Source organism: Coregonus lavaretus, assembly GCF_964263955.1.
Source record: "Coregonus lavaretus genome assembly, chromosome: 6".
NCBI lineage: Eukaryota > Metazoa > Chordata > Actinopteri > Salmoniformes > Salmonidae > Coregonus > Coregonus lavaretus.
In genome coordinates, this window is record NC_139993.1 from 4,748,878 (window position 1) to 4,764,949 (window position 16,072).

Here is a 16,072-nt window from a genome sequence, read left to right on the forward strand (position 1 = left end):
CATTACAGTAAATAGCCTATTAACTTGTCGACAACAAGTATTTTGGATTCACATCTCCATCTCAAACAAAATAATAGGACTAAGCCATTAGTACAGATCTCATTCAAATGTTGATATTTGGTTGCTCTGACAACCAAATACAATTCAGTATCACTTTTGCATTACAGTAAGTAGCCTATTAACTTGTCGACAACAAGTATTTTGGATTTACTTCTCCATCTCAACCAAAAATCTATAGGACTGAGCCAGTGGCACAAATGAAACTAGCTAAGCAGTAGATACATCTCCTTCATATGTTGATATTTTGTTGTGTATACAACCAAACACAATTCAATATTACTTTGTAATACAATAGCCTAAAGTGAAGACTATCTTACAAACATTTGTAAGTCCCATTAATAGAAATCCCATGCAGCCATGTTTACAAGTTCGAACACTGGAATGTGAGCAGGGCCAGCTCCAGGCATAAGCGACATAAGCCATCACTTAGTGCCCCCTGACCCAATTATTATTATTATTATTATTATTATTATTATTATTAATAATATTGTAATTGTATTTTTCTCTTCGCCCCATTGCTAAATGTTTAGAACAGCAGAAATGTGCTTTAAACGTACATGTTTCTCTCCACTTCAAGAAGGGGGACACTAAAAAGTTTTGCCCCCAAATCTAGTTTAGGGCCCCCAAAAGGCTAGAGCCAGCCCTGAATGTGAGATGTAATCTACACCTTGATAAAGATGATACAAATCCTCATTATTTTGTTGAATGATTTTTCAATTTGACCGTAATTATTTCTATATAGCCTACATTTACTCGTTCTGGACTTCTAACAAGAGTGGGGCGTGTGGCTTTGTGACAATGATCAAAAGAGCAGCTGGTCACCGATTTGACAGCGCCAACGCAGTTCCACCTCCAACACTGCCAAAACATCTCTATGCGGGTATCTGCTATCGCCAGTTAACGCCTTGATCTGATTGAATCTAGGCCTTAACAAATTAAATAAACCGATGCATAACAACTAATATCTCTGCGATGCTTTAGGTTCTATGACATTCAGAGGCTGAGATTTCACAAGTCATAAATCGTTTTTTGACTTTACTTTGCATGGGAAATCTGTTGCCATCAATTGAGCTATTCGCTTACTGAAAACTGCACAAAAAACATAATGCATTTGGCTACTTTGATAGTCCCAGGTGTTCTGAATAAGAGATTATAATGACTCATATTACAATATTACAACATATTTGGTTGAATAACATCAAATATTGGTTAGACTAGATTTGTTTCATAACTATTATCATGAAATAGCACACCCAACAATAGATGTCATGTTAAACTAAGTAGAATTGCAGGAACTTAGTTTAAAAACCGAAATGCCAGGGCCAAATTTCTGGTCCTAGTCTGCCCGTGCTTGCACCATGTACTTTTATTGCAATCTCAACTGCAATTCAGCTCATTTGGTTGTGCTATTAGATTAACCACAGTGATAACACATTCAGTTGTACAAATACACAAAATATTTGAACTTTGTGCTAAATGGTTGAAAGTGCAGTTATAACACATTTAGGTGACAACCAAACCAAAAATCTGAATTTGATTGTGTTTTTGGATGGTTGAAAGCATAGTGATAACACATTGGGAATTCAACAAACTTTTGGCTGTCTTTTTGAGTGGGTGAATATAGGTTAGAATCTCATTGATCAACATCTCAACCAATCATCACCCTATGCTGACAATTTACCTACAAAGGTTAAATGTTACTTTTTTGTTACATATTCTAATTAGACCATGTTGACTTAAAGGCAATAGCTATATATAGTGGCAACATCTCCACCAATGTCACAATAATCCATTCTACTGCAAATCATTAACATCAGAACATAACTGCTGCAATGCTCTTTGGCTTTAACCAAATGCAAATCAACTTTTCCACATTCAAAATATGGGACTCAAATGGCAACCTCTGGAGCATGATAAAAAAAATCTGCAAGAAATGCTCTGGTTATATGGAAATATGCAAACAAGTAATAGCTTGTTCTTGCACGTTGCAGATGTCAAGTACCCTGCCAAGGTGTTCAGGGAAAAGAACAGTACTTTAATCCCTTCTGGGGTGGGTTTTCCTGGGGTACAATGCCCGGAGTAATGACTGATCCCATGGGTGCTGTAAAGTGGTAAAAGGAAGGGAAAACTACTTTTGTCGGTCCTGCAGACTCCTACAGTATGTCACGCCCTGGCTCTAGGGACTCTTTTAAGTTTAGCCAGGGTGTGTAGAGTTTATGTTTTGTGCTCGTTGTGTCTAGTCTAGTGTTGTATATCTATGTTGGCCAGAGTGGTTCTCAATCAGAGGCAACGAGTATCAGCTGTTGCTGGTTGTCTCTGATTGGGAACCATATTTAGTCAGGTGGTTTTCCCACAGTGTTTGTGGGATCTTGTTCCGTGTTGGTTTGTGTTTTGCACCTGTGGACGTCAAGTATGGATTTGTTGTTTTGTTCGTGTATCATTTAATAAATAAGTATGTTCACCTTCCACGCTGCGCCTTGGTCCTCTATATCCGACGATCGTGACAGAAGATCCCACCAATACAGGACCAAGCAGCGTGCCCAGGCAGGAGAGGAGAAGCAGCGCCAACCGGGCAGTCGTCGGACAGGCGAGGGGCACCCCCAAGAAATGTTTAGGGGGGGGGCACATGGCAGAGACGACGGGGCCACTGGAGGCAGATAAGGGGCGAGTTGGTGGACGAGGAGAGAAGGCCACCGGGTTACGGGAGCCATTGGTGTATAGAGGGAAGGAAAATGTAGAGGCACGGCGAGAGGTACTGAAGTGTGTTGCCAGTCCGGTCCGGCCCGTTCCTGATCCCCGTGTAAGGCCAGTGGTGTGTGTTCCCAGTACGGTCCGGCCTGTTCCTGTCCATCGCGCCAAGCCTATGGTGCGCGTCGCCAGCCCGGCCCGGCCTGTTCCTGCCCCTCGCACCAAGCCTATGGTGCGCGTCGCCAGCCCGGCCCGGCCTGTTCCTGCTCCCCGCACCAAACCTGTGGTGCGCATCGCCAGCCCGGCCCGGCCTGTTCCTGCTCCCCGCACCAAGCTAGTGGTGCGCGTCGCCAGCCCGGCCCGGCCTGTTCCTGCTCCCCGCACCAAGCCAATGGTGCGCGTTGCCAGCCTGGTCCGGCCTGTTCCTGCTCCCCGCACCAAACCTGTGGTGCGTATCGCCAGCCCGTGACCGTTTCACCGGGGCCTGGTCAGGTACCGGTCAGCTGCTCCACACCGGAGCCTGAGCAATCCGCTCCACCGAAGTCCAGTCCAGCTCCAGCCAGTGGGGCTAGACCAGACCAGGGGCACTACGGGGGGGTTAGTAGAGGGTGGTGGTCAAGCCCGGAGCTGGAACCACCTCCGTGGAGGAATGCCCACCCAGCCCTCCCCTGTTCGGTGATGTTTAGGCGCGGTCGCAGTCCGCGCCTTTAGGGGGGGGTACTGTCACGCCCTGGCTCTAGGGACTCTTTTAAGTTGAGCCAGGGTGTGTAGAGTTTATGTTTTGTGCTCGTTGTGTCTAGTCTAGTGTTGTATATCTATGTTGGCCAGAGTGGTTCTCAATCAGAGGCAACGAGTATCAGCTGTTGTTGGTTGTCTCTGATTGGGAACCATATTTAGTCAGGTGGTTTTCCCACAGTGTTTGTGGGATCTTGTTCCGTGTTGGTTTGTGTTTTGCACCTGTGGACGTCACGTATCGATTTGTTGTTTTGTTCGTGTATCATTTAATAAATAAGTATGTTCACCTTCCACGCTGCGCCTTGGTCCTCTATATCCGACGATCGTGACACAGTAGATGTAAAATGCATAAAGTTGAGTGAAACATAGGACAATGGTACCTGAGTCTATGCACAAAAACTATGAAGCTGGACTATTGCGTTTAAGGAAAAGGACAGGAGAGTGTCAGTGTGTGAGACAAAGACAGGTCTGTTCGGAGAGAATGTTGTCTGGGTGTCAAGCGAAAGAACATATTGTACCGTGAAGTTACTTTGCAACTTGTTGTCTTGGTAACATAACAGGTAGAGGTAAATAGCTATTCAGTGTGTCAATCTATATGCTCAGGAAACATGGCAAAGCTCACCTGTCACAGCATGTCATGTGAGATGGGGGAGAGTGGAGTTGCACAACACTAGTATATTTTCAATATTTGCATATCAACACATACAGTACATATCTATCTATCCTCTTCCATCTCCTTCTGCATCCTAGCATCTGTCCGCAGGGTGTCAAAGTGGGTGGAGGAGCCCTGCCCTGTCCTACATGAGGTAATACCTCCCTGTATTCCTCCCTTCTCTATTCCTCCCTTCTGCCTCTCCCACCCATGTCCTCATCCCACCCTCCCTCCCTCCCTCCTTCTGCCCTGTGCAGCATAAAAAGGGAACAGTGGCTGGGCCGTGCACAACATTCTCTCTCCTCATCCCAGGCAGGCAGACTCCCTCTCAGCAGCCATGTCCTTCTCCAGATCTAGCATGTCCTACAGCAGCAGTGGTGGTGGAGGCGGAGGTGGCACCATGTCCATGAGGTCTGGAGGTGGTGGTGGAATGGGTATGGGCATGGGCTCCTCCCGCTTCTCCTCGATGGGTGGTGGTGGCGGTGGAGGAGGCCGCGTCACTGCCATGAGGGCTGGCAGTGTGTATGGAGGTGCAGGAGGATCTGGGGTGCGCATCTCTAGCTCCTCGTTCGGTTCCGGCGGCGGAGGAGGTGGTGGCGGTTATGGTTTCGGAATGGGAGGGGGTGGCGGCGGCGGTTATGGTTTTGGCATGGGAGGGGGTGGTGGTGGCGGCGGTGGAGCCGACTTTAATGTGTCGGCCAACGAGAAGGCCACAATGCAGAACCTGAACGACCGCCTGTCCACCTACTTGGAGAAGGTGCGCTTGCTGGAGGCGGCCAACAGCGAGCTGGAGCTGAAGATTCGTCAGTTCCTGGAGAGCAAGACCTCCCCCAGCGCTCGCGACTACTCTGGCTTCCACGCTACTATCGCTGACCTGCAGGACAAGGTACGTGACATGTCTCCTCGATGGCAAGAGCACTCAATGACGACATCACAGCATGTCAAAACAATGGTAAATTCTGCATTGTGACACTGTTATGCTTTGTTAGAGAGGACAGGTACATGGTGAACACATCATCAGCTTGTTTTTCCAACAAGTTACTAAGAGTGATATGAATATGAATATTGGACAATGCAAAAGTATATACATTTGTTATAATTGATTAAACCAAGATATTGCACCAAACATAGATGCAAAGACAGTATGCATATTTTCAGCTGAAGCATTGAAAATAAAGCAGATCATGGAAGCCAATCCTCCCTCTCTCTTAAGAACCCCTAGGCGATTGCTAAAGGTGCAATTTGTTTCTTTGTGTCATGCTTTACAATGTTCACAAACACAACAGGTTCCCTGTAATACTACTATGAGCTATAATTTACAGTGCAGCTGAAACTCAGAACTCAATGATTACAGTGTGATTTCACAGTTTGTGCGTACTGCATTAGTGTGAAATTCTATGCATGCCCCATCCTGAAATGTTTTGCCATCCTTTACCTCTCAGATCCAGGCTGCCACCTGCTTGAATGGAAGCATCTATCTCAGCATTGACAACTCAAAGCTCGCTGCAGATGACTTCAGAACCAAGTAAGTATATCCAACACCATCCACATATACAGTACACTGCTGGTGCATTCCATAAACCAAATGGAATATACGCCCAAATCTGTAAACACCCTCGTACTGTTTTATTTTTGTTATTTTGTGTTGAATCTATAAAAAAGGAAACCAAATGACATCACCCTCCACCTCCACCATAACCACATCCTCCCAACAGACATATCAGAAGCCTGGTGCTACTTTCAGTTATTTTCCCAAAACTAAATGGAATAGTAGAATCTATAAACCCCTTGCGATTCTCACAGAGGAACACATTCAGGCAGTTCGTTGACCTAAGCTCTCTCCATCTCTCAGGTATGAGAATGAGCTGGCCATGCGTCAGTCGGTGGAGGCAGACATCGCCGGGCTGAAAAGGCTGATGGACGAGATGGCCCTGGCCAGATCTGACCTGGAGATGCAGATCGAGGGGCTGAAGGAGGAGCTCATCTATCTCAAAAAGAACCATGAGGAGGTGTGTGTGGGCTGATGGAACATATCCATACAGTCCCTTAATGTATTACATCTATTGACCATGTCTACCTACTATGGGTCTTTGTTAGAAAAACATTGCTGGCTTTCAAGCACATCTGTATCAAGCAATGGTGTTCACATTTATAATGAAGCCAGAGGGCAGGTCAAGTTGTCACCATCAGGCAGAGGTTAGTCACTTCTTAATCATTTAAACTCACAACTATATGTTTCTCCTCAGGAGCTGCTGGCCATGAGGACACAGATGACTGGACAGATCAACGTGGAGGTGGACGCAGCACCACAGGAGGACCTGAGCAGAGTCATGGCTGAGATCCGTGAGCAGTACGAGGCCGTTAGTGCCAAGAACCAGCGCGACCTGGAGTCCTGGTTCCAGACCAAGGTAGAACCTCTAGAACCTCTAAACTATGTTCATGGTGTAGATGTTCCTTAAATTCTAGTTGGTAACGTTGTCACATTCTATCATGAGTTGAAATGTTGTTTTGTTCCTGTGATGACTGACTACTTATTGTGTTTTACAGACAGAGACGTTGAACAAAGAGGTGGCGTCCAGCACAGAGGTTCTCCAGACCTCCAAGTCAGAGATCTCAGAGATTCGTCGCACACTGCAGGGCCTGGAGATCGAACTGCAGTCACAGCTCAGCATGGTGAGCCGTAATTACTAACATCTGACCAAAGACCACAGTTTAGGGGGCATTACTTACACAACTTTCTACATCTTTCTTCAATAATCAACATTTGACTCTTTCATCATTCTCTTTACGAAACCTCAAGTATCTCACTTTCACCTGGTCTCGTCCACTATCCCTCAAGTTGTTATAGCCAGGCACCACTACATTACTATAGCTAACCTCTACCTGCCTACACATTCAATTACTAGAGCTAACCTTTTCAGTATGACAGTAAACATTCCAAATTCCAAACCTACTCCCACTGTTTTTGACCCATCATCTCTATCTCTCTCGGCCAATAGAAAGGCTCCCTGGAGAACACGCTGGCGGAGACGGAGGGTCGTTACTCCATGCAGCTGGGACGCCTCCAGAGCCAAGTGACCAGTCTTGAGGAGCAGCTAATGTCTCTCCGCAGCGACATGGAACGCCAGGGCCAGGAGTACAAGATGCTGCTGGACATCAAGACACGCCTGGAGATGGAGATCGCTGAGTACAGGAGGCTGCTGGACGGAGAGGCTAGCGGGTAAGGCAGGATGTGATTGGACTGAGGGAGGCCAATAAGACAGACAGGGATGTGGGAGGAGAGTGTTACGTCTTTTTGGGTTGGGAAGAGGGGTGACATGGGACATTGAAACAAGTGAAAATGAATTTGACCTTAGTATGAGCCATGGTTACTTTTGACATGAATCTACAGCTATGTGACCTTTAATAGATACTTATTATGATCATAGATCATAGATGCTAACTATGCTAACCATGGGTTTCCCTTCCTCACAGCCTCGGCCTCAGCTCCTCGAAATCCGGCCACAGCTCCTCAAGCTCCCACATCAGTTCCTCTAGCTCCGGCCTCAGCTCCGGCCTCAGCTCCTCCAAATCCGGCCCCAGCTCCTCCACGTCCACCTCACACAAGGTGGTGATCGTCACAGAGGAAATGGTGGACGGCAAGGTTGTCTCCTCAAGTGAAACCAAACACACCTCTTAAGGTCCCACACACACAGCAAGCACTGCAGCAAGCAATGGGTTAACCATAGAAATATAATTACTAGAATGGGTATAGGAAATGAGAGGCCAGCACATGGAAAATTACTGCTCTCCAGTGCTTTATTCATGCAACCTAAAATACAATGTTTCAACTTATACAAAGTCTTTGTCAGATGAAAAATTCCTATCTTCGTTATCTGTGTTATTTGTTTATCCCAGCTCTGGTTAACTCTAGAATGGCTAAAGCCCCTCAGACACCCATCATGGAACATTGACTTGAATGGGGATTTCTTTTCTGGTAATTCTATTTGTTTGGTTGACACCTCCAGAACAACATGTTCTACTACATCTGGATGGAACACCAACAACTGACCCCATTGTGAATGCAATAAAGATGCTCTGACTTGCCGACACCGTCATTCTGTCTTCTGTGTCTTTCAACTTGATTTATCTGATTTGGTGTGCTCCCATACATCTGACTATCATATAGGTTTTTATATTTTGCACGTGAGGCCAATTCTATAGTCTTGAGAAAGTATATTTGTCAGTATGATCTTGAAAAGTGTAATTTATGACATTAACTTGTACAGAGTTTAATACTTGACAATATTTTTTAGAAATGCTGATCGTAGAAATCTGGTTGCAAGTTGTCAGCAAAATTACATAATTCTATCTCTATTAATCGAGCACTCAGTTTTTCAAACATTAGATTCAGAGTTATATACTGTATGGAGATTGTTTTTAGAGTCAAATGTAGAGCTGGTCACCATGTTTTGGTTGAAAGATGTAAAATTTAAAACAATTTGAAAAGAGAACACAAAATGTATCTGCTATGAAATCCATACTCACATATTGATATAGTCAGTCTATGATAAAGCATGAATATCTCTGAAACAAGTGAAACAACACAGCCCATTCTCATTCAACCACATAATCTTTATTGATTGTTCTGTTAACAACTTATTTAACAGACTCAGTGGTTTCCATCACCTTTCCATCCACAATGGTCTGGGTCACGGTGATCGTCTTGGTAACCACTGGGGAGACAAAAATTGACATTAGTCCACTATTCTTCATTAGTCCACTTTTGATACAGTCCAGAATAATTGTCAACATTCAAGTTTTGAAGATACAGTATATTGCTTTCAGCTTAAAATCAAGCAAGACCAAGTCTCATGAGTCTCATGATCATGCATTTGGCATAAAGTCTACAAATGCCTACATTGCCAGCTGTATGCAATGGTTTACCTTGGGAGGAACTCTCTTCCTCTCCATCCAGCAGCCTCCTGTACTCAGCGATCTCCAGCTCCAGCCGGGTCTTGAGGTCCAGCAGCATGTCATACTCCTGCTTGTTGTGGGCGATGTTGGCGTGGAGCTGGGAGAGCTGGAGCTCCAGGCTAGTCACCATGCTCTGGAGCCCTGCCAGCTGAGCAGAGTAGCGCTTCTGGGTGTCTGCCAGGGTGCCCTCCAGGGAGGATTTCTATTGGGGAAGGAGGGGTGGAGGGGATTAGTGGGTGTAGGGTGAAGTTGCCCCTAGATGCTGATCTTGGGTCAGTTTTGCATTTCCTCCCCCACTAATGGTTAAGTTTAGTATTGGGGAGGGGAAGTTGATCTTAGATCTGTACCTAGGGAAACTTCACCCTGTGGGTATACTGGTACCTTGTCCAATGATATACTACCACAGTATGTGACACTGTTGCAGTTTTGCTTCTGTTGGAGGGGGATAGAGTGTGTGCCCTCTCCAATGCACTACACACATGGATAATATTCTATTATTGTAGAACTCTGTTGTACAAAAGTGAGTGAGAGGTTGTGAATCTGGTGCTCCAATAGACTACACCCCCAGAAAAATGTTGGGTCAAGTCCAGACATGAGGTGGGCATGTTGCCAAGTTGAAAATGTCAGTAAGGTATTTATGGGTGTCAGAATAATTACAAGCAGAGACCTGGCCTACATGCTATCATCCATGCCTGGGTTTTCACTTCCAATTCCAATATGGCTTATGTTCAGTTTAGTGTGCATGTTTTTATTCCTGTAGTATTAGTGCTGTAACGCCACATGCTGGTCACTTACATCTCTGAAAACTTCTAACAAAAAAGAAGAATAAGAGTGTAAGAGTGTGTGTGTGTGTAAAGACCCGATTTGCGTATGGTGCGGATGCTGGGAGATCTTGTACCATGCTCAGATGGGACTGCAGTTCAATCTGAAGCCTCTGGAGGGTGCTCTTGGACTCCTTCAACTCTGTGAGGCAGCTCACCAGCTGCTCATTGTTTGTCACGACTTCAATCTCCACTGTGGCCAGCTGTACAAGTAGAAAAACAGCATTAGTCAACACAGTTTACCTCAGAGCCTACTTATTCAGTCTCTAAATTGATTTCCATGCTTCAATAGATCATTGACTTCCTCCTATACAGATAATATACTTTCTTCATGCTTTAAACATGTTTTGTAATGAACACTTCAAATGTAACACTTTACATTTGAATGCATGTTTTTTTGGGGCAGCTGACATTGTCTAAAGCTGAATTAGAGAATAACACTTTGGGGTAAATGACTACATGTAGTATCTTGGTCACTCAGCTCACCTTGCCCTGGTACCAGGCTTCCAGTTCTTTGCAGTTCTTGGCAGCCACAGACTCGTAGTGCTTCCTGATCTCGGTCATGGCTGCGTTCAGGTCCTGGGATGGGGCAGCATCCACCGATACATTCACCTGGCTGCCCACCTGGGTCTTCACCAGGGCAATCTCCTATAGGTCAAAGGTCAGAGGACGTAACGGCAGTTAGTAACCGTAACAACCAACAGTAGCTTGACGGCGAGTAAACAGGTCTCAATGTTTTAGATAAGTCTGAGTATTTGCTATTACAGTGCAGCACCACACTTGTGATTACATGTGTTTCAACCAGAGGACTTCTAACCTGAGGGACTAAGTCTTGACCAGTCTCCTACTGGTCAAGATATTACCCATTATGCACCATACATGAACTGTCATTTGTGTGTTTGTGGATGTAAGAGTCCCACAAAGGGTAATAGTGAGTTAATGGAAGAAATTAAGAATACTAGGAAGTGTGAGGAGGGGAGAGGAACCGTGTTGTAAAAAAAAACACCCATCCATCTGTGTAAAGGAAATCCTGGTGTGATATCAGCAGAGGTTAGGTAGATGTCATATTTGTGTGCAAAACATTAACTGCTTCAATAACACCCCATGCAAAACAGGGCTAAGTACTCCTCAGTGGCCAATGATATCCTTCCACCTAGCAACTGTCATGTGGATGCCTACTGAAGTGAGTTATTTGCTGCTGTAAGTGGAATGCAATACATGTAGGGCCTATTGTATGTCATCACTGAATACTAAGCAAATAATAAATCAATTTTTCTACTACTGTTTGCACTATTAGGTCAGTATTAACAAGTAAACATATGCATGCCATTCCTATTCAGATTCACTAGCACAAACATGCCATGGTACATATCTGTTTTAGGTGTGGATGCGAGGAGGGAGGTGACAACGTGTGGGCGTTGGTGGACATCGTAACTTGAGTGAAAGATATGACGGTATGGCATTTTGGTTTTGAATGGGTGTACTGTGGAAAAACAGCTCCCCTGTGCTATACAGTGTGGTTGTACTATGAATAACCGTTGCCCGGAACGATCCGTTACCTCCTGGTGGTTCCTCTTGAGCATGATGAGCTCGTCCTTCAGACCCTCGTAATGCATCTCCAGGTCAGAGCGACCCAGGCTCATGTCATCCAGGACCCTCCTCAGACCACTGATGTCTGCCTCCACTGCCATCCTCATGGCCTGCTCATTCTCATACCTGGGCAGGGCAAAGGTCAAAGGTCACACAGGCTACCAATTTGTTTTCAGAATTGTAATCTTTTGCTTTGTCTATCGAGTAGGGATGGCTAAACACTGGCCGTGTCCGAATACCCCTATTAGCGTACTAAATAGTGTGTTTTATAGTATGTGAAATTTGAAAATAGTACTACAAATGTGTCATCTAATGCGAGATTGCATTGACTCCCGCCATTCATTCATTTTGGTACAGTGTCTCGTTTAATCTGATTATCAGCTGTTGTCAAACATGTGAGTCGGAAAAGACAAGTGAATTCTACTAGATCAAACACCGAAATGAGTATGCAGTTTAATTATGTAGTACGCCAGTATGGGCATTTGGACACGGTCATTGATCTAAGGTCAGTTTTGCCTTTTCCTCACTAATAGTTATGGACAGGATTTAGCTTGGGTAGGCTGATTCTAGTTCTGTGTCTAAAAGGGTAACTTCTACTCAGAGTGTGTTGTATAGAGCCTTGAGTGAAAGACAAATGTTTTATACACTGCTCAAAAAAATTAAGGGAACACTTAAACAACACATCCTAGATCTGAATGAATGAAATAATCTTATTAAATACTTTTTTCTTTACATAGTTGAATGTGCTGACAACAAAATCACACAAAAATTATCAATGGAAATCAAATTTATCAACCCATGGAGGTCTGGATTTGGAGTCACCCTCAAAATTAAAGTGGAAAACCACACTACAGGCTGATCCAACTTTGATGTAATGTCCTTAAAACAAGTCAAAATGAGGCTCAGTAGTGTGTGTGGCCTCCACGTGCCTGTATGACCTCCCTACAATGCCTGGGCATGCTCCTGATGAGGTGGCGGATGGTCTCCTGAGGGATCTCCTCCCAGACCTGGACTAAAGCATCCGCCAACTCCTGGACAGTCTGTGGTGCAACGTGGCGTTGGTGGATGGAGCGAGACATGATGTCCCAGATGTGCTCAATTGGATTCAGGTCTGGGGAACGGGCGGGCCAGTCCATAGCATCAATGCCTTCCTCTTGCAGGAACTGCTGACACACTCCAGCCACATGAGGTCTAGCATTGTCTTGCATTAGGAGGAACCCAGGGCCAACCGCACCAGCATATGGTCTCACAAGGGGTCTGAGGATCTCATCTCGGTACCTAATGGCAGTCAGGCTACCTCTGGCGAGCACATGGAGGGCTGTGCGGCCCCCCAAAGAAATGCCACTCCACACCATGACTGACCCACCGCCAAACCGGTCATGCTGGAGGATGTTGCAGGCAGCAGAACATTCTCCACGGCGTCTCCAGACTCTGTCACGTCTGTCACATGTGCTCAGTGTGAACCTGCTTTCATCTGTGAAGAGCACAGGGCGCCAGTGGCGAATTTGCCAATCTTGGTGTTCTCTGGCAAATGCCAAACGTCCTGTATGGTGTTGGGCTGTAAGCACAACCCCCACCTGTGGACGTCGGGCCCTCATACCACCCTCATGGAGTCTGTTTCTGACCGTTTGAGCAGACACATGCACATTTGTGGCCTGCTGGAGGTCATTTTGCAGGGCTCTGGCAGTGCTCCTCCTGCTCCTCCTTGCACAAAGGCGGAGGTAGCGGTCCTGCTGCTGGGTTGTTGCCCTCCTACGGCCTCCTCCACGTCTCCTGATGTACTGGCCTGTCTCCTGGTAGCGCCTCCATGCTCTGGACACTACGCTGACAGACACAGCAAACCTTCTTGCCACAGCTCGCATTCATGTGCCATCCTGGATGAGCTGCACTACCTGAGCCACATGTGTGGGTTGTAGACTCCGTCTCATGCTACCACTAGAGTGAAAGCACCGCCAGCATTCAAAAGTGACCAAAACATCAGCCAGGAAGCATAGGAACTGAGAAGTGGTCTGTGGTCACCACCTGCAGAACCACTTCTTTATTGGGGGTGTCTTGCTAATTGCCTATAATTTCCACCTGTTGTCTATTCCATTTGCACAACAGCATGTGACATTTTTTGTCAATCAGTGTTGCTTCCTAAGTGGACAGTTTGATTTCACAGAAGTGTGATTGACTTGGAGTTACATTGTGTTGTTTAAGTGTTCCCTTTATTTTTTTTTGAGCAGTGTATAAATAGTGTGTCATGATTCATAGTAGTTAGTATCCCCTTACTTCATCTTGAAGTCCTCAACAGCAAGCTTGGCATTGTCGATGTCCAGCACAGTCTTGGCATTGGACCTGGATGCCAAACTGATCTGTGGAACAGAAATCATGATGGCACTGTGTTAATTTTCACCCACATCATTATACGCACATTCTCAAGTGACTGTGACCTGCAGCAGGACTGCCAAAAATGAGACTTGGGTTGTTTCCCAAATAGCACCCTATTCCCTATAAAGTGCACTACTTTTGACCAGGACCCATAGGGCTCTGGTCAAAAATAGTGCACTGTTTAGGTAATAGCGTGCCATTTGGGACGCAACTTTGGTTGCAAATCTGGTTTGTAGCTATAGACAGATAAGATGACATAAGAATATGGATGTGTGAAGTTGTAGTTAATGACATTATTTTAGTACGTAACCTGCATTGGCCTTCAAGGAACAGAACAAAAACGTTCTCTGACAGAATTCCTTTTAGTTGAAACACCCCCATCCCACACACATTTCCCTCCTCACCCCCATAGAGAGGAACAGATGCAACAACTAACTGCCTATACACAGAGGAGCCAGCAAATAAATCAACAGTGATGATGAAGTGCTTTTGGGAATAAATTAAACATTTTCAGGTGTCACACACCCTTAATTCTAACACACACACACACCCTTCCCCCTCTCCCTCTCCCTCTCCCTCTCCCTCTCCCTCTCCCTCTCCCTCTCCCTCTCCCTCTCCCTCCCCTCTCCCTCTCCCTCTCCGTCTTACCTTGTCTTTCAGGCCAGCAATGGTGGCGAAGTAGGCGCTGTGGTCGTGGCAGATAACCGGGCGTGATGCATACCAGTCCTTGATTTTCTTCTCCAGCTCGGCGTTCTCCTTCTCCAGAAGCCTCACCTTCTCCAGGTAGGAGGCCAAGCGGTCGTTCAGGTTCTGCATGGTGGCCTTCTCGTTGGCTGACACGTGGAGGTCCAGGCCGTCAGCCAGGTCTAAGCCACCCCTGGAGGAAGCGGTGTCGTAGAGTCCCCCAGCCTGGGAGGTGGAGATGCGGGAACCGCGGCCACCGGCACCCCCATACATGCTGAGGGCCCTGGCAGAGGTGTAGGATCTGGAGGTGAATGACATGGTGGTGGATAGTGGATGGAGGATGGAGGATGCTGGCTAGCACAGGTATGTTAGCAGGTGCTGGCTGGATCAGACTTGGACAAAGGATCTGCAGTGACAAGCATCACTCTGGTGTCATGGTTATATACCTGAGGAGGAAGAAAGTGGGCTTGGCCAGGAATTTGTTGATGACAGTGGAAATCCCAAGAATGTGAACAACCTGCTCACTCTCTCCCAACTCCTTCCGTTACACCTCCTTCAGGGTGGTGTGGGTCAGCCCCATTTTCTGGTGGAACTCGCACTTCAACATTTTCTCGTTCCTTAACAAGCATTCCTGGAATAGCTCGTTATGCTTATTTACCTGGAGTCCCTCTGCGTCTCACAATGGAGTTAAGAGAGGGGGCGGGGGGTAAGCACTGAGTGCAGTCTAACATGTGACACTTTTACTCATGCCCATTAACCCACTTATTAGTAAGTGAAGTTGGCCAGTAAAATTACTTAGGCTAATGGTAAAAGCTAAAGCTTGAGGGTTTTAGGTGCCAAGCCAAATTTCTTCAGCCTCCTGAGGTTGAAGAGGCTCTATTGCACCTTCTTCACCACACTGTCTGTGTGGGTGGACCATTTCAGTTTGTCAGTGATGTGTACGCCGAGGAACTTGAAGCTTTTCACCTTCTCCACTGTGGTCCCGTCGATGTGGATAGGGGGGTGCACCCTCTGCTGTTTCCTGAAGTCCACGATCATCTACTTTGTTTTGTTGACATTGAGTGAGAGGTTATTTTCCTGGCACCACACTCCCAGAGCCCTCACATCCTCCATGTAGGCTGTCTCGTCATTGTTGGTAATCAAGCCTACTACTGCTGTGTCGTCTGCAAACTTGATCACTCTAGATGCATGTCATGGAGGGTTAGCAGATAAGTAAGCAAAATGCATTAAAACATTTCTATAAAATCGGGGGAGAACCCCCAGACCCCCCACCAGATTTAATACTCCCCAATATCTAACACAGAGTTACTCCGCTGAGTGAATCACAAAAGACTGTGATTATGAAGTTGATAAATGTTACCGAATGTGATGTGAAAGTTAAAGCTATCCCTTTAAAGTGATTCCAAAGCCGTTTAGTGCATTGACCTACCAAAGAAAGGCAGCTTGCAGACAAAAAGTTGATATGATTTTATTAATGTGTTCTACATCAAAGCATCATTGTGTAACAAGTCATTTT

At 45.8% G+C, this 16,072-nt stretch overlaps 2 protein-coding genes across 2 annotated transcripts; one reads left to right on the forward strand and one right to left on the reverse strand.

Annotated features, from left to right (window-relative positions):
• The first annotated feature begins 4,388 nt into the window (after window positions 1-4,388).
• LOC311130519 (keratin, type I cytoskeletal 13-like) lies at window positions 4,389-8,619 on the forward strand. The gene is made up of 7 exons (XM_084163280.1): window positions 4,389-5,021; window positions 5,578-5,660; window positions 5,988-6,144; window positions 6,382-6,543; window positions 6,683-6,808; window positions 7,135-7,355; window positions 7,610-8,619. The coding sequence occupies exons 1-7, from the start codon at window positions 4,473-4,475 to the stop codon at window positions 7,812-7,814; spliced, it is 1,503 nt and encodes a 500-aa protein (XP_084019406.1). The 5' UTR covers window positions 4,389-4,472; the 3' UTR covers window positions 7,815-8,619.
• Window positions 8,620-8,773: 154 nt separating this feature from the next.
• Window positions 8,774-14,874, reverse strand: LOC311130525 (keratin, type I cytoskeletal 13-like; the record flags this gene model as incomplete). The annotated part of the gene is made up of 7 exons (XM_084163287.1): window positions 8,774-8,850; window positions 9,062-9,293; window positions 9,990-10,115; window positions 10,399-10,560; window positions 11,472-11,628; window positions 13,774-13,856; window positions 14,521-14,874. 7 exons carry the CDS (start codon window positions 14,872-14,874, stop codon window positions 8,774-8,776), a joined length of 1,191 nt encoding a protein of 396 aa, XP_084019413.1.
• Between the last annotated feature and the right edge of the window lie 1,198 nt (window positions 14,875-16,072).